Here is an 18493-nt window from a genome sequence, read left to right on the forward strand (position 1 = left end):
AAAATTTGGATTGGGGATGTTGCGACGGAGCAACATTTCTTTGTTCAAGATACAACGTCTTATCCGTTGATTTTAGGACAACCTTATATTACGGCAACACGAATGGAAACAAAAGTACTTGACGATGGTTCTGCTTATGCAAGGGTATGTAACGAAGATGGGAGGAAAGCTGTACAATTTCTAATAGTACCTCCTAACCATGAACGGAATCGAGATAGGTTGAAGGAGAAACCATTGCCAAAGATTGTTGAAGGATTTAAGGATTTTGGGGAGGTACCACTGTAAAGCGAGATTATAGAGGTACAAAAGCGGAGGTACTCTTGCGAGATGAAGGTACCTTTGATGCGAGTTTTATTGGTATTTTGGAGAATGGAAATATTATGTATAAGAAAGTTAATTATTTTAAAAGAAAAGAAAGAAAAAGATTAGATGATATTGAAGGATAATTACGCAAGTTATGTACATTGCAAGATGATGAGACGATTTTAGGTATTTATGAAGAAAATGGACTTGAAGATTCATTGAAATTGATTACATCTATTGGGTTAGGGGATAATGATAAGATTGTTGAGATTCATTCAAGAGAGGTTTATACCATATTTGAATCTTTTCAAGCACCAGAAGTCACTATAGAGACGAGATAAAAAATGATAGATAAGAACATAAAGCCTCTTGCCGGACCATTACCAGAAGATTCTAAGGAACAAATAGGAGAAGCATCAAAAGAAGCAAGTTTAAGAGATCCAATGAGTATTGGACATCAGTTTACTAAAGAGACTTTTAAAGAATTGAAGATTGGTTCTAATGGTTCTTTATTGCCGGAGGAAATTACTTGCTTCAAAAAGATGTTGGCTAAACAAGGTAGATCGTTTGCCTTCGAATCTTATGAAATTGGGTGTGTGGATCCGAATATTATAACACCTATGGTTATCTTCACTCTACTGCATGTACCTAGGAATCTAAGACCGATTCCAGTACCAAGGACACATTTACCTAAATTGGTGGAATTATTAAAAGAAAAGATAAAGATGAAAATATTGGAACCCTCATTTGCACCGTATTCTAGTCAATGGTTTATGGTACCTAAGAAGAACGAGTCACTACAGTTTATTTAAGATATGCAATCGCTGAATGCAGTAACTATCAAGAATGCATGAATTGGACCTATTGTGGATGAATTTACTGAGGCGTTTGCAGGAAAGGCGATCTATTCAATGGGTGACTTGTATTCAGGTTATGATCAATTTCAACTTACTGAAAGATGTAGAGAATATATTATAAATCAAATAGCAATTGGGCAAATTAGTGTATATCAGAGGATGCACAGGTTCAGAGGGGGTGGATGTCATGTTGTAACATGAGTATACCATGAAAATATAAAGAAAGGGGACTTTTATTAATGTTCAGTTACTTGGAATATTGGGAGCAATGACCGATTCCAATGCCAATATTCAGGGACTAGTTCAGACACCCCTTCACAGTCGATCAGGGCAGATTTAGTAGTAACGTAATGCTCCGTTGTCGTATTACGTGCTTTCCTGCTCGAGAACGCGCCAGGCGTCTGGCTGTAGAAGGTAGTATGGAGATTCGCCGATAGTCAAGCAGTCTATCAGTTTTTGACTGCTGGAATATAAACGACTGCAACAATGTACCGTAAATCTATACGGGTGCTCTTCGACTGCTTGTCGGAGTCCTTTTTGCCCCAGCCGGTAGGTCTCTAGACGTTACAGAGAACCCCGTACAACCCAAACTATTAACCTTCAATACTCCTTTGTACTTACGATCTTGTATCCACTGACTGTCTTGTTAGATTAACCCAATAAATTTCATTCACTCCGCATACTCAATCCTATAGACACCCTTTTAATCCTTCAATCACAGACGTAACTCTATTTCACAAAACAGTCAAGAGTATTCAAACCCACTTCATTTAAAAATCCCGATTCACCAGTACAACACTGACTTCAGCAGCGATAGCCTCAGTCTTCCCCAAAACTCTACGAAGAAGAAAAATCCAAATCCTATGTCTTTCCTTCCCCGACCCCAAGCATGAAGCTCCTCTCTCTAATTCCCCTTGATCTTCAAAAACCTCCCATTCCCCCTAACCTTATCCTCTGAATTTCTTCAATCTTCCGTCTTAGATCCGGAATTGGCTCCCACCTCAAGCTTTCTCCTCCGTTTTTACCTTTAAGAAATCCATTTACCGAAAACAACGTTCCCTGAGACGGCACAGAGAACAAGACAGCCTGAAACAGAATCGAACCCCGTAATCGGGACTTCATTGAGTCGCCCGACCAATTCAGGTCCTATATTGGGAAAGATGCCCGTAATAACCTGGATGTTCCCGTAATTGGGTCAAATTGGTCCTCACGTCAGATTGGCTAAGATCCGTAGTAAGACCTCGATTTCCCGTAACTAGACTGCATTGGGTTGCCCCACCAATACAGGTCTCATATTGGGTAAGAGGACCCGGATTGGATTATCGAAATTGGATCCAATTGGCTCCTCGAACCCGTCGTGTGAATTGGTCCTTCTCTTCCTACTGACTCCCGTTATTCGAATCGAACGGGGCATTCCAGTATGCCCCGGCTGACTGTAACGGAGTCACTGAACCTGACCACTCAGTATTTGTACTGGAGTTGGTCGATGCTCCCAATATTCGAGATAACTGAATATTAATAAAATCCCCCTTTCTTTTTATTTTTACTGTATACTCGTGTTACAACACGACACCGTTCGAGTCCAATAGTGGAAGTCAACAGAATCAAAAGGAGTAAATCGATGACTGAGCAAGCCTGACGTGAAGGACCAATTTGATCCAATTACGGGAACATCCAGGTCTTACTACGAGCCTCTTAACCAATATGAGACCTGAATTGGTCAAGCGACTCAATGTGGTCCCGATTACGGGAGTTTCGATTGTGTTTCAAGCTGTCCTATTTTCTATGCTGTTTCAGGGAACGTTGTTTCCGAAAAAAAGAACCTTTTAAAAGATAAAAAATGGAGGAGAAAGCTCTAACGGTGGAGCCAATTTCGGATCCAAGATAGAAGATTGAAGAAATTCAAAGGCTAGGGTTTAAAAGAGGGGAAGAATAAGGGTTTTAAAGTTTGGAGAGCTAGCTTCATGCTTCGGGAGAGGGGGGGGGAAAAGACAGAGAATTGGGATTTTTTTTCTTCATAGGGTTTTGGGAAGACTGAGGCAATCGTTGCTGAAAGTCAGTGTTGTACTAGTGAATCGGATTTTTAATGAAGTAAGTGTGATTATTCTTGACTGTTTTGTGAAATTAAAATTATGTTTGTAATTGAAGAATTAAAAGGGTGTCTATAGGATTGAGTATGGAGAGTGAATGAAAATTTTTGGATTAATCTAACAAGACAGTCAGTGGATACAAGGTTGTTAGTGTAAAGCGGTATCGAAGATTAGCAGATTGAGTTGTTCGGGGTTCTTTGTAACATCTAGAGACTTATCGGTTGGGACAAAAAGGATTTCGACGAGCAGTTGAAGGACATCCATATAGATTTACGATATATTCTTGTAGCCGTTTATATTCTAACAGTCAAAAATTGATAGACTGCTTGAATATTAGTAAATCTCCATACTACCTTCTACAGCCAGACGCCCAGTGCGTTCTCGAGCAGGAAAGTACGTAATATGACAACGGTCCCTTGCACTGGTATTTCATTCTAGTAAGCTCAACAACTTACCTTGTAGTAGCATAAATTGAGTCGAATGCACTAATTTCTTCTTCTGTAGACTCATCTTTATAAACCGACGTGAATTTTGAACTGGCAAATTGAGTTTCTCCGTGATATTGGATAGGATACATTTGAAGCATAATTTTATCATTACCTTTTTTAATTGTCAATGTACCATGGCCCTAGTCATTTCGAGCTTTAGCTTGATACAACTACGGTCGCCCCAATAAAATTGGATATGATAATATAGAGCTTTGCAATCGAAAAACAATATAATCAATTTTGTAGGTAATCGGCACAATTATTGTATCAATACTTCATAAAGTATCCATAGGTTTTACTCGACTAGATTCAGCCATTCTCAAAACTACTGTAGTAGGCAATAAGTGATCCAAATCCAACTCCTCCATTGTAGTGACATTCATAAGATTTATACTAGATCCTCCATCTACTTGCACTTCCAATAGTAACATTCCATCAATTGAAACATCAATCATTGGTGCCGCCGGATCGGAATTCAAACATACTTCTCGGATTTCTTTATTTCAAGATCTATGATAAATTAATGAGGAATTCAAGATAGTTCGGCACTCAGGTGCTACCGCCAATAGTTGCTTCATAGAGATTGTAGGCTGTATGGTGCTCAAATCTTTTAGAATATCATATGATTCTATATTAGTGATAATTTCCAATGTCCGTTTCTTCTTTCCAATCCTAGACACCGACGTAGGTAAATTGGTTTTCTCTATATTGGAAATTGGTAAAGCTACTGGAACTAAATTTGACGGAGCGTGTAAAATCATTTCTTTTAACGGATAAGATTGTTCTCCCAATTGGACTGATATTGGTTCTTTGGAATTCACGCCTTTGAGGGGATCTTTCAACGGAAAGGACATTTTCCAAAACTGTATAGAAAACGGAACAGCTGGAAATGGAATCAAAGCCTCCATAATTCGTATCTCATTAGAGTGCACAACCGATTCAAGTCTTATACTGAGTAAGAAGCCCATGTCAAGACCTGGATTAGATGGCTCCATAATTGGGTCCAATTAGTCCTTCGCTTCATGATCATCCAAATATTGAATTGATCCTTTTTCCTTTTGCCGACTTCTTGTAAAGACAGCTTGGACTACTTCTACCCGATGAATTGGTGATTCTTGTGTCCCGTTATTTTTTTCTTCTACAATTTGCATAGTCAATTATATCTTTTGATCATGATTATTAAGATTAAATGGAACATTCCATTGATAATGAAAATGATCCGATTGCTTGTAATTTCCACATATTGGAGCATAATCGTCTATACTCCTTGGATTAGGGCATTCACTGGCATAATGACCAATTTTTCAGCAACGGTGGCAACATAGTGGTTTTTGGCCCATACCGTCACATACACATGGAGTCTCCACCGGAATTTATCTATTAGGCCGATTCCAAGTAGCCATATTAAATGATCCTAGCTGACCAGTTGCTACTGGTCGAGAATTGGACTGCTGAGTTGATATAGTTTGGAGATTACCCCCTTGATTATTTCCACCGTTCTGCATATTTGTTCCATAAACCAGATTATAATTAGTATTTTGAAAATCTCCAAAGCCACAATTAGGTCAATTTGGGTGATTACTATTTTAACCACCCATATTTCCAGTCTATACTTGATTAACATCCCATTGAATTGGCTGTATTAACGTCTAGTTATTGAATCGTTATTGCCTTTGTAAATGCCAGCAGTTTTGGGTAGGGTGCTTTCCTCCACAAAATATACATTAAACACCTATTTGTTTAGGTGATGGACATTTCGTATCAAAATGACCTTATCCCATACAATTATTACACCATACATTAGGTCTCGTATTAGAAGGCTTATGTCGTTTCTCCTTATCTTTAGTCAAATTTATGGTCAATTCTTCCATCTTCTTTGTTAGATTTAATAACAAGGCTTCATTTGGATCTTTAACAGTCGCATTTGTGAACAACTCCGGTTGTTTATAGGTTGGCGATATAAAATAATGTGTCATCATTATTGGCGTTATTGCTTGGAGTGATGTAGCATTAATTGATTGTTGCAAGATAACATTCTTCACATTGGACGCAACCATTTGTAGATAATTATCCATCGACACATTTCTCCATTGTATTTTTTAGCTTCCTGAACTTTGAATCATCGTGGCCTCCACTGTTGATAATTGGTCATAATGACATCCTTCCTTTACCTTTGCTCGTGCCAACGATGCTTCTACCGTAGCTGATTGAGCCTCTTTTACAAACATTTTTAATTCTGGTGGATACAAATCATTGATTAATATCGACAATATAAACGCATCTGGCATTTGATTATTTGACCATTTACAAAGTATATCCACAATCCGACTATAATAGGACTCTACTGATTCCTCCGCAAACATCTTGCTATTCATCAAACTTTCTCTAAGTCGATCTTTAAATCCAATTGGTCTAAAATGGATTAGGAAGGCATTCCTCAAGGCCTCCCAATTGAGAAATCTATCCACTGGTTGCCGATTATACCATTCAAAAGCTGTATCTTTTAAAATTGGTAGCAACTATCTCAACTAAATGTCTTCAGTTCTACCATTATTAACCATGTAGACTATGAAGAATTGAGATATATGGTGATCGGGATCAAAGCTCGGCCAACTACTAAAAGTAGGTAATGATGCGACATTTATAGTTCAGTCTCCTACTACTCCCATTTGTATTGCAATTTGTACTTCTGGCACTCCCGCAGCCATTGGTGTTATCACTGGTCTCCTTGCTATTTGAATTTGAATTTTTCTTCCTTTGATTTTACTTGGACCTACAATTCATTTTTGTCGTTCCTGTAGGAGATTTTTTATGCGTAATCTCTCTTATCTTTCTTTTGCTTGTTGATTAATTCTTTGATAATCTTTCCCTTTATGTTTATCACTCATAATCTTTCATTCTTTTCATACAATCAATTTCTAACTTTTCATATTGTTATCATTTCTCCGGCAATGATGCCAAAATATTGTTCTTGTTGTGTTCAAGCTTCAATATACCAAAGCAATTGAACTAATAGAGGTAGGTTCGAACATGGAAAAAGATTGGTTATATAAATTGGGTCTGTTAGTGTTACAATTGATTGTTTTGTAGCTATCTAAAATCAATTATCAAACTACAAAAAACCAACGCTAACTACTTTCTTCTTAATTCAACACATAATCCATTCTACGACTATCAATTCAATAATACTTCCATATTCTTATCAGTTCATCTCCCACTTACTCTCTTTACAATTTATATATATTCAATTACTGATCTCCAGCTTACTTATTATATTTAATTTCTCAATTCATTACACAAAATTCAATATCTTCACTTAACACAATACAATTCGATAATCTTAATTCTCAAGATCATAGATTTTCTCTAAATCAGTCAGTTCAAAGTCATATTCTATAATATTCTAATCACAATTTTAACAATACTTATGTCAATCATAATTCTTCATAAGAAAATAATAAAAGAAAAGAAACAAAGAAGTAGCACCAAGCTTACCCTGGCTTACGACTCTCATAGTCTGGCTCTGATCTCTCTTTCCTCAACTTCTTTATCCTACCAAAAGATGGACCGTCGGCCAGTGGATTCCAAAGGTTATGACCTTTTGAATTCTTAACCATTTGTTCCACTAACATCCTACTGTTACCAACTAAACTGCCTAACCATAAGTCTAATTCTCAAGGTTATCAATAACCAACCATTAACTTACCAAAAAATTTATTTACATATTCTACAATGGTTCTTACTATTTTATTTAGTAAATTATATATTAAATGTTTTCACATGATAGCCAAATCACAACATAACATCTATCTCCTCCAAATGTGTGCATCTTCTAATATGTACCAAGAAGAATCAAAGTTGTGGTTGACATCATACCACCTCTTCAATATTGTCTTTTTTATGATCCATGTCTTCTTTTTCATTTGTAAAGATATCAATGTCGTCTTCAATACCTTCATAAAATTCTTGTGACCTTAATCAATGTTGCTTATGAATTTTGTCCTTGTTTTTCTAGTATACCTCTATGAAAAAATCTTTTGAACTTATCTCCATATAAACACCTATTATTTTATCATTTTTACCAATACATCTACTCTTTTTATGTCTTTTTCAAAATTATACACACTTCTTCACTTCCATTTTTGTAAGCCATTAAGCTGTGTATATATAACAAATTAATTCTTAAATAATTTTATAATACTTATATAAAAGATATTTTTTTTCTATGCAAGAATACCTTCTTTGATGTATCAATATATTCTTGTTCTATAGTAGTACTTTACAAAAATCCTTAAATTTCTCATTAATCCTTATTAATAAACCTCTTTGTAGATAATCTCCATTGCACTCATGGTCAACAGATATAGTTAAGAACTATATTACTCTCTTGCTATCTAAGCTTCTAATATAGACACATGTTGATGTATCATCTAATATCTTAGTTTTAATTCTCATAGCTGTAATATATGATTGTTTGAGAATCATTAGATATAAAGTAGTATCTTAAACAAAGAAATTTTGTTCAGTAGTTACATCTCTAATTTTTACCTTTACATTAGGACAAGCACCATAAAGGTCTCCTTGTGAATTGCTTGCTGTCTAAATCATCCTACCATGTTCCATATTAATGGGCCACCTTTTACATTTGTAAATTTTTTTTGACATAATATTCACTTTAGATCCATGGTCAATGGGAGCAATTACTAGATCTATAAAATCCTCCATCTTTACCAAAGTTTCTATAGTGGCTTTGGCCCAATGATCCCTAGAATAGTGACTAGAGCCCATATCATCAATCACGCCTTCATCTAAAGAAAATTGAACATTTTTATTGGTACAACATTCAACGTAGATTTTCAATGTAGAAGTATTACAATAAAATACTTCAGGTTCTTCATGGTCTTGAGAAGCGACCAATATTTTACTCAACTTTAATCGCTCTTGATGAGCAAGCTCTAATTGACGCTTGGAATGAGAAAAATGTAAACGCACGTATGTTAATTAGCAAGTCTATTACACAGAAATTGCCAGGAAAACTAACTGGATGTCCTATTGCTATTGCATTGTGGATGAAGCAGTGTTCCCTTTACTTGAAGAAGACTCCTGAAAATATTTTTACACTTCAAGGAATTTTTCTTGACTACAAGATGCAGATAATTGATAATATTTCAACACATATACAAAATATCAGTGACATGACTATGATACTAGCAAATTTAGGACATATTATTCCGGCGAAATGATTATTAGTAACATAATATACAGCCTTCTTCCTAGCTATTACAGCATTATAGCTACGTGGTATAAAGTAATGGAAACTAATCAGACTATAGATCATCTAGAAGAACGTCTTCTGTGGCATGAGAGCCTGTTGCAACGCCAAAGAGGAGGTGATTCAGAAGTTGACCAAGCATTTTTTACAAGATCATTGGTGCTGTAAGTGATCGGTTGAGTTTACTTGCTAAATGTTTAGTGCCTGGTGATGTGCATCCCGGGGGTTGTAACATAAAGATACCGTCGTGGATGTACCCATTAAAAAAAACTGTAGCCACGTCCATGTGGTAGATTGGCCACGAGTAACCTAGGTCGGTTGCTAAGCGTATGGATTCCCACTGGACTGTTGGTGCGAAGGTCTCTTGAAAATTGATGTCATGTTGTTTGAACCCGCGTCCTACAATCCTGGCCTTGTGGCAGGCAGGGCCGCCGTTGTTACGAGGTTTAATTTTGTATATCCATCGAGCTGAGATGGGACGAACTCTGGGTAGTAATGGAACGAGATTTCACGTGTAGTTTTTCTGCATAGAAGTGAATTCGGATTCCATATCTGAGATCCAGCGAGGATCGGACTAAGCTTGCTGGTACGATAGCTGTTCACCGCCTTCTTCGAGGGCCCTTTTGAAAGATTCGATAAAGTCTACCCAAATGTAGCTGTCTTAGGATCGCGACGGAGCTCGGAGCCAGTTCGATCGGCGGATTATCAGGGGTGACCCAGCGATGTGATCTTCTGTGTGCTTATCGTTGGACCTTGGATGTTCGGCAGTGCTTGTCGTAGAGTCTTCTATATTGGGCGATGCAAGTGGCACCTCTTGTATTGGTGAAGGTGTGGGGATGGACGGAAGGGGATTTAGAAAAAGTGGAGGTCCAGAGACCGGAGTTGCAGATGTATGGTTCGGCAGGTTATGATGTAAGATTTTGTCCTCCATGATTCTGATATCTTTGGAGATGACGACGGTATTGGTTGCAGGGTCGTAGCATCTGTAGCCATTGACCTGCTCGTCGACGCTGAGGTGGATACAAGGTCGCAATTCGATGTCGATCTTTCCTGAGTTAAGCGTGGTACAGTGCACATACGCTAGAGCTCCGAAGATGCAAAGGTGGGAGATACTTGGCTTCGATCCACATTAAAGTTTATTAGGTGTTTGATGCGGTGATGATTTGTCAAGCGAAGATTGAGTCCAGTTTGCGGGCCGTCTCTTTATTTAGTAGTCTTGCCTTCATTGGTTGGAAGTTTTCTCTCGTTGAGAATCATCTGCTTTGTGACATCGAAATCTTTGGGCAGGTTCTGGAGTGTGTTGTATGTTACTACCTCTTCCGGAAGTGGAACTCCGACTTTGTCGAGTAGATCTGCCGTATCCTTCATGTCGGTGAGGTATTCGTCCATGCTGCTTGTTTTTCAAACATTGAAGAATCTGTCAATCAGGAAGACTTTCCTCATGTTGCTGTTTGATTCGTACCGAGACTTGAGCGAGGTCCAGCAGTCGTATGGCTTGTGGTACCTTCTGAGTAGCTTGAGTGCCGTCCCTCCTTTCACGCTGCTTTTCAGAGTGCTCTGGGCTTGTTGTCTTCCTCTCTTTTCTTCCTCCGACATTGTGCTGTTAGGAGGTGTAACATAGTAGTGATGCAATCCGTCTCGTTCTAATATACTTTGAATCCCAAAGCCCAGATGCCGTAGTTTTCTAATCCTGTAAGGTGATACGTTTCAGGTATCTATTGAATTTACAGAATACTACACCAAGAATATTGGGAAAAACAACACTTTATTACAAGTCAAATTATATGTATCAATTAGAAGTTCTTATTTCTTACTAGTAACACACTAGTTACTAAACTTCCACTAAATAATAACTTCTCCATTGATATTATATGTCCTAATTCTTCCACTTCTCCATTGAAGTGAAGCATTAGCTAATGTATAGAGTCAAAAAAGCATGTAATGTCTTGAATTTATATTGAGCTAGAGCTTTTGTAAAAATATCAGCTATATTTTTTTAATAGATATATAATCTATTTCTAGAACTCTTGAATCATGTGAAACTCAAAATTGACTGCCAATCTAATTACAATTTGTAAATCAAAGCATAAAATGGTAGGTTTTTCTAAAGTATAGTCAAGATCTATTAATATTTGTTTATACTAAATAATTTCTTTGGCTGCCATGTAATAGGCAATATATTTGGAAAAGGTTGTACTATCAACTAAACATTCTTATTTCTTCAATCTCTTATTAATTGGTCTACTATTTAAAAATAAAACATAGTTACTTTGTGATTTTTGATCATCCACATCAATTGCATAAATAGTATGAGCAAAATGCAATATGCAATTTGGATAAATTTGTGCCACCATAAATAAGTTTAAAATCCAAAGTGACTTGAATATATCAAAATATTCATTTTATATTATTACAATGTGCTTGAATAATTATTATTTTTTGAAACATGAGATGTTACTTATAGAGTAAGTAATATCAAGCCAAGTTCCTATGGAGGCAAATTGAACACTACCAACAACATTTATAAAAGGAAAATTTTCAACCAAGTCATTATCAACAGAATTAATACTTTGAAAAGTAGAATTACAATCCATTGAAGTAGTAATTGGAGGTGATTATGAAAATCCATAATTACGTAAAATCCTTTCTAGATAAGCATGTTGATATATGAATATAAATTTTACAACTCGATTTCTTTTAATTTGTAAACCAACATGTATATTTAGATCACTGACTTTGGTTTCAAAAATGTTGTTCATTGTCATAAGGACACAATCAATGCGTTGAATGCCTTGATAGCAACAAAGTCCATCATCAACAAATATAATGATAATAAGTTGATTAATATTACTGAAATAATAAAGACATGGATCCACAAAATTTTATTTAAGCTTATGAGTAAGAAAAAATTGATCAATATATTGATCCCATACAGAACTAACTTATTTCAAATCATATAAAGCCTTATGTAAATAATATACTTTGGTTGAAAATTGAGAATTTTTAAAACTTAGAGCTTATTTCATATAAGTCTTTTGATGAATTTATTTATGTAAAAAAGCTATTTTTATATCAAATTATCAAATGTACATATCATGAATTATAATAATAGTAAAAATAAGTCTAATAGAATCATATTTAATAGTAGGTGAATAGATTTCTATGAAATTAATTCTATATTTTTGTGAACATCTTTTTGCAACCAATCTTACTTTGAATTGATCAATAGTACAATTAGACTTTGTTTTAAGTGCATAAATCTATTTTAAATTAATAACTTTTCTTCCAAAAGACAAATTTATTAATTACTAAGTATAATTATTAATTAAAGATTGATACTCTTTACACATAACATCCATCTATTCTGAAGAGTATATTGAAAGAAGTGCCTTTTGATATGATTGAAGAACAAAAGATTTTGATTGAATCATGAATTGCATAGTTGATGGAGTAGAATTTGACTTCAATAATAATGTAGATATATTTTATGAAGTAGTTGATGATTTCATAGAATCATGAATTGATTGTTGTAAAGCAATGGATGGCTTTGATAACTAATGCTGCAAAGAAATTGAACATAAAATTTTAGTAGGTTCTAAATTTTCCATATTTTCTATAACAAATGCAAAAAATAATGTCATCACAAAATTTACACATGTATATTGCCACTCATTTACAAAATATCCATAATGATCAAGATGACAATAAGAATGTTGTACAACATGAATCAAAAATGATGAAATTTATGAATTTAATTCAACAACAATATTATAATAATTGTGATTGGAAGGTGAAACATCAAGAACATTATTAAAATTTTGTTGTGAAAGATCAATTATAATTAGCAATACATCATATTATAAACTTCTATTAATATTTAGATGGTCATCTCAATTTAAGTTATCATTATTATGCATAGTGCCATAAAGAGCTTAATTACCATTACTCATATTATTTATATAACCATGATTTTTTTGAACAACAATTTTGTTGTTTCTACTAATAATATGATCTTAAATATCATGAGCATTACTTTTGTTGCTCATATTGATATCATATCCGTGATTGACATGATGAATACTTTCATTGTTCATATTCCTTTCATGTATTTGAGATTTGTGGGAATCTAAATGTGTGGTTATAAAATTTTAAAGTGTACTTGTAGATGGCATATTTAATTCCAATAAGGAAGCTTGTATAGATTTTTGAAAAATTTGAAGAGATTCTTAAAAAAAAAAGTTCAAATAAAGTTATATTTTGAATAATTTTTTCTTTGGATAATATTTCTTGTATATAATTGTATTCATCAAAGATAATATCTTGACTTATTATTATTTTTTTATGTATTAAATTCCAAATTTAATAAGCTTTTGATTCATCTAAGTATCTAAGAAATAATCTAAAGTAATTTTTAATATTAATTTTTCAAGTACATGATTATAAAATTTGAATCTAAAAGATCATATTTAAAAAAAAAAAAAAAAAAAAAAAAAAAAAAAAAACTTCTTTCTAGTATAAGCCTCTAAAGGAATAATTCTTGGATAAAAACAAAAACATGTAAAATTTAAGGTATAAAATATGTTATTAACACCCTTTATTCAAAATACTAGATTAAAATGAGTATGATAAATCATACTTCTAAAAACCTCTATAATTGTATGATTGTCTCTTTCTAAAATTCTATTTTGTTCTAAAGTATATGAAATTATTAATTCATTTTTTATGCCTTTTGTATGTAAAATTTCATTAAATCATTGATTACAAAATTCTCTTCTATTGTTTATTCATAAAATAAAAACCTTTCTTACAAGAGTATAATCATATACATCTATTTCATAATTAATTAAAAAATTACATTTCAATAAAATTCTGAGTTCACTTACTTCTATGTTTTGTGAAATAAAAAGATTATGTGTCCATGCTTCATTATTTTGTGAATTTTTTTTAGAGTGCTAGGTTTTAATTAATTCAATGATTTATGATTGATTTAGTTGTTTCTCAAATTCATATTTTATTTTTGAACAAATGACTGCTTCAAAAACATTAACTTCTTTAAAAGCAATACATGAAGCAATTGAGTGATTGAATGATTAAAGTCATAAAGCAGCTACTCCAATATATTTTTCAAGTTTTTCATTTGCACTGCTTAAAAAATTTATAATTCTTATTTTTCCATACAAAATTCTTGTTTTCTTGAACATTTTCTTAATTTTCTTGAACTTCTAATTTTTCATGCATTATATTTTATTACTTTTTACTTATTTTTTGTTTCTTACAATATAATCACATGTTGCAATTAGATGACAATGTCCATTAATAAAGACCTAATTAGATTTCAGCATTTTAATGGTTCCAAATTTCATATGTGAAAGTGGTAGATCAAGAATCTTTTCTAAGCAAAATGGTACATTACTTATATTGATGGCATAGGAGAGAAGGATATAGATAGTATACAATGGATAAAGACAAATTATAAAGCTTATACTCTATCAATTTCTTCCATTAAGTGATAATTTTTTGTGCCTCTAACATATTGCAAAATTTCACAATAATTTTGGGACAGATTATTAGAGGATCATGAACTTAAAAAGAGTGTCAATGTTTATGAACTTAAGCAAAAATTCTTTAATGGAAGAATTCAACATGGTCAATCCATTTCCAAATTTATATTTCAATTCAAACTTTTTATGAACAAATTAAAAGATCTAGATAATACTAAGTTTACATATTCTTGTATGATATCTAAACTCACTTCAAACCTTCATTCTGGTTTTTGCAAATTCTATTCAATATGAAATAATATAACAAAGAATGATAAAAAAAATTCCAATCAAAAATTACGTCTGAAAACAAAAGAACATAGGATTTTATTACAAATTCAAAATGACTTAACTATGGAATCAAGTGTATTTTATGGTAGACACAGATGATCTTTTAGTATAGGTAGTTATTGAAGCTAGTCTATTAGTAGGAATTATAATTCTCATAGATTAATTTTAAATATGTATTTTAACTAGAATTTCTAAAATTATCCACAAAATATTTAAAAACCACGATCAATGCCATATCTAGGACCTACATTGCAATATCTAAGTTCTTCTTTTTTAGGGCCATATACTTTATGAAAAAAACTTTATAATTGACTAAATTTATCAAGGATCAATGATCGATCTGATTTCTCATAAAACTATTATTGACTTGATATAATACAAAATAATTAGAATTTTTATTAACCTCAATCTTATCAAAATATAGAATTCAAAAATTTAAATATTAGTAAAATAAAAAAGAAATCCCAATGTAATAATTATAGAATCCTTGACCATTGGTGGCAAGATTGTATCACAAATACACATAAGTACTCTAGTACATACTTATATAATTAGATAGAAGTAGATTCTTAGAAGCTTTATAGATGGTGTTTTGACTTTATATGTGTTCGTAGTTGATTGGTAGATTAGGAACTTGGTCGACAAGTTAACCACATGTTGATAGCTTGCAAAATAAGTTAACTATGTAGCATACATATAAAAAACTTGCCTTGTAAGTTAAGATATGTGTCTTACAAAGTCAACATGTTTTGGAGGTCTTATAGAATATTGTCATGTAACTCCTAATAAAGAGTATATATAGAAGCAAGATTGTAGTATTCTTCACTCTTGTTAATACCTTTCTAGTCTTTAGTCTTATTTCAAGACTTTTTAGTCTTCTTATTTTTGGTAATAGCCATTCTAGTTCAATAATATATCATCTTTAAGTGATTTTTTAGTTCTTTTCAATGTCACAAAAGTAAAATTCATATCTCTTGATTCAACTATTCAGATTTTTCCAAATTCATAAATATCATAGAATTCATCTTTAAGCTTTATCTTACAAAAATTCAACTGTAAAGACGCTACTGATTGTCTGGCATCTTAAAAACCCTAGTAGATGCTCTAAAATCCTAATTCACAAGCACCTAAGTACTATTTTCATCATATCTCACAAACCCAAAATCCAAATATCACAAAGCTTATGTAAAAAGTTTGATTACATGAAAATACACATTCTTGGAAATTTTTAGCCAAAATCTTGTTAAATTGCCTAAGATATAGCTCAAAATACAACCACTAGCAATTCGGATTACTTACTACCCTTAGATTTGCAAGCATTAATTTCAACTGGCAATATCTTCTTCATTTAAATTTAAAATCCATCAAAAAATATACCAAAAATATAGCTGAAAGGGTGATCTCTTCAATCCTAGTCACCAATCCTCTATTGCTTTTTGTATGCGTGCGTTATATCAAAAAGAGTCACAATAGGTACAAAATCAACATCCTAACTTTGAGCGCCGATATCTCTTTCATATGAACTCCAAATGACTCAAAATTTTCACCAAAACCATAATCAAAAATCTAAACTTGTTGACTCTAGCCTCCAAAGCTCAAATGATCTCGAAAAACTAACCCTAATCTCTAATATGCCCTCAGGCAGCCTCCTTAAAGTCCATTGGTCATGATTTTTGACCAATAGGAATGGAGATTTTCATCATCTATCTCCATTCATCCATATGGATGCCTTAACTTCTCTTTTTTGCTACCAAGACCCTTCTCCAATCCTTTTTTTTATAAGATTTACATAATATATGCCCTAAACTCCAAATAAAAGAAACAAAATAAGACTTCAAAGATTACCAATGTCTAATAAAGGTGATTTTAAATATTTAAAGTTAATACCAACATAATCAATCTCAAAAGCCACTATCAAAAGAAAATAAAGTTATAAAAATTCTAATAGTAATTCTTTTAAACAACCTCTTTTTAAAGTAGTAATTTAACCACACTCTACAACCGACTAAAATCAATTAACATGGCTCTCACCATATTGCTAAGTAATTCATACATTAAATACATAATCATATTATTTTCACATGGTAGCCAAACCACAATACGACAATGGACTTATCAAATGAGATATTATAATTTTCACAACCTTCAAGATGATAAAATAGAGATGAAGATCATCAAGAACGATGTCATATTGTAATTGTTTATAATATATAAAAATTAATTAAGACATATAATATGTTTGTAAGTCTTCATACAGATTAAAGTGGTTAATAAATAAAATTAAAGAAAATTGATATAAGGAAATTTATTTGGATATTTATCTATTTTGATTATAGTGTTTATATTATGTAGGATTTAGATATTTAGTAAAAAGCTTAAGAAAAGGTTGGATTTTAAAGATGAAATTCTAAACTATTAGAAGGCTTATTAGAAAGGATAAAAATAAGGTATGGTTGGATGAAGGTAAGGGGTGAAGTCTTTCATCACTATTGATCAAATGTCATGCCCAATGGACTTCAAGGAACTTGCCTTAGGCCTTCTTAGGGATTAAGATTTCTCTTTCGAAGTCATTTGAGCTTTGGAGACTAAGATCAATAAATTCAAGGTTTTGGATATAATTTGGATGAAGAGTTTGTGTGATTTCGAGTTTTTGTGAATGAAATATAGATGTTCAAAGTTAAGGTGTCAAATTTATACCTATTGTCAATCTTTGAATCATAACATATGCGTACAGAGAGCAATGAAAGATTGGCGACTAGTATTGGAGAGAACTCTTTCTTAACTATATTTTGAATATGCTAATTGATAAATTCCAAGTTTAGATAAAGGAGTTATAGGGCATTGAAGACAACACATATAATTCACAGGCAGTAAGTGAGTCATTTTATTGATATTAGTAGTTGGAGCCAAGTCTTGAGTTTCTAGACAAATATTTGGCTTAAAATTTCTATAAGTGTGAGTTACTAGGTTAAAAAGCTATAGATTAGAGTTTTATGGTATTTAAATACATATTTTGTGAGATATGAAGAAAATAGCACACGGGTGTATGTAAGCTAGGGTTTAAAGCTACTATTAGGATTTTGGTGATATCTCAAGATCTGCAACGAATTTATAATTGAATTTTTTTTTGATAATTTTTGAAAGTATATCAGTACTTCATATAAAATTTAGGATTTTTTGGACACTCCGATTGTAAGATATGAGCTATTGAAGTTCAAAAAATATTTTTCATAAAGATATATAAGGTTTTAAGATACTTTATCATACATTTGGATGTTTTCTTAGTACTTGGGCTTATGTATTGATGTAACTGCCCTAAAAGATAATAAATTATATATATAAATTTGATACTTTTTTATTTTAGACTTGATTGAGCATTTAGTGGCAGCCAAAAGCCGAGCACTTTTTTGAGGCAAACTCTCTCTATCTCGACAAAGACATGTCCTTCCTCAAATAAATGGTGAGATACAACATATTTGATATCACAACCTTAGAAGAGACTCTCAATGTTTGGTGATTTTATTAAAGGTAAAAACAACTCTTGACAGTATTTTAAATGTTTAATTTGAAGGAAATTATAAAGGCCTGTCACGGACACAGAAATATAGACTCAAGATCAAAAAAGAAGTTCAAGAAGAACTAGCAAGAACTA

General features: G+C 32.7%; 1 protein-coding gene across 2 annotated transcripts; it reads left to right on the forward strand.

Annotated features, from left to right (window-relative positions):
* Positions 1-9915: 9915 nt before the first annotated feature.
* LOC112288962 (uncharacterized) lies at positions 9916-10992 on the forward strand. 2 transcript variants are annotated; one of them, XM_090253987.1, is made up of 3 exons: positions 9916-10112; positions 10298-10382; positions 10722-10992. In XM_090253987.1, the coding sequence occupies exons 1-3, from the start codon at positions 10048-10050 to the stop codon at positions 10836-10838; spliced, it is 267 nt and encodes an 88-aa protein (XP_090110113.1). In that variant the 5' UTR covers positions 9916-10047; the 3' UTR covers positions 10839-10992. The 2 variants fall into 2 exon arrangements, with proteins under 2 accessions (XP_090110113.1, XP_024389527.1); XM_024533759.3 differs by lacking the exon at positions 10722-10992 and having other exon boundaries at positions 10298-10684.
* The last annotated feature ends 7501 nt before the right edge of the window (positions 10993-18493 follow it).

The sequence above is a fragment of the Physcomitrium patens genome, chromosome 11 (assembly GCF_059467195.1).
Source record: "Physcomitrium patens ecotype Gransden chromosome 11, ASM5946719v1, whole genome shotgun sequence".
Lineage (NCBI taxonomy): Eukaryota > Viridiplantae > Streptophyta > Bryopsida > Funariales > Funariaceae > Physcomitrium > Physcomitrium patens.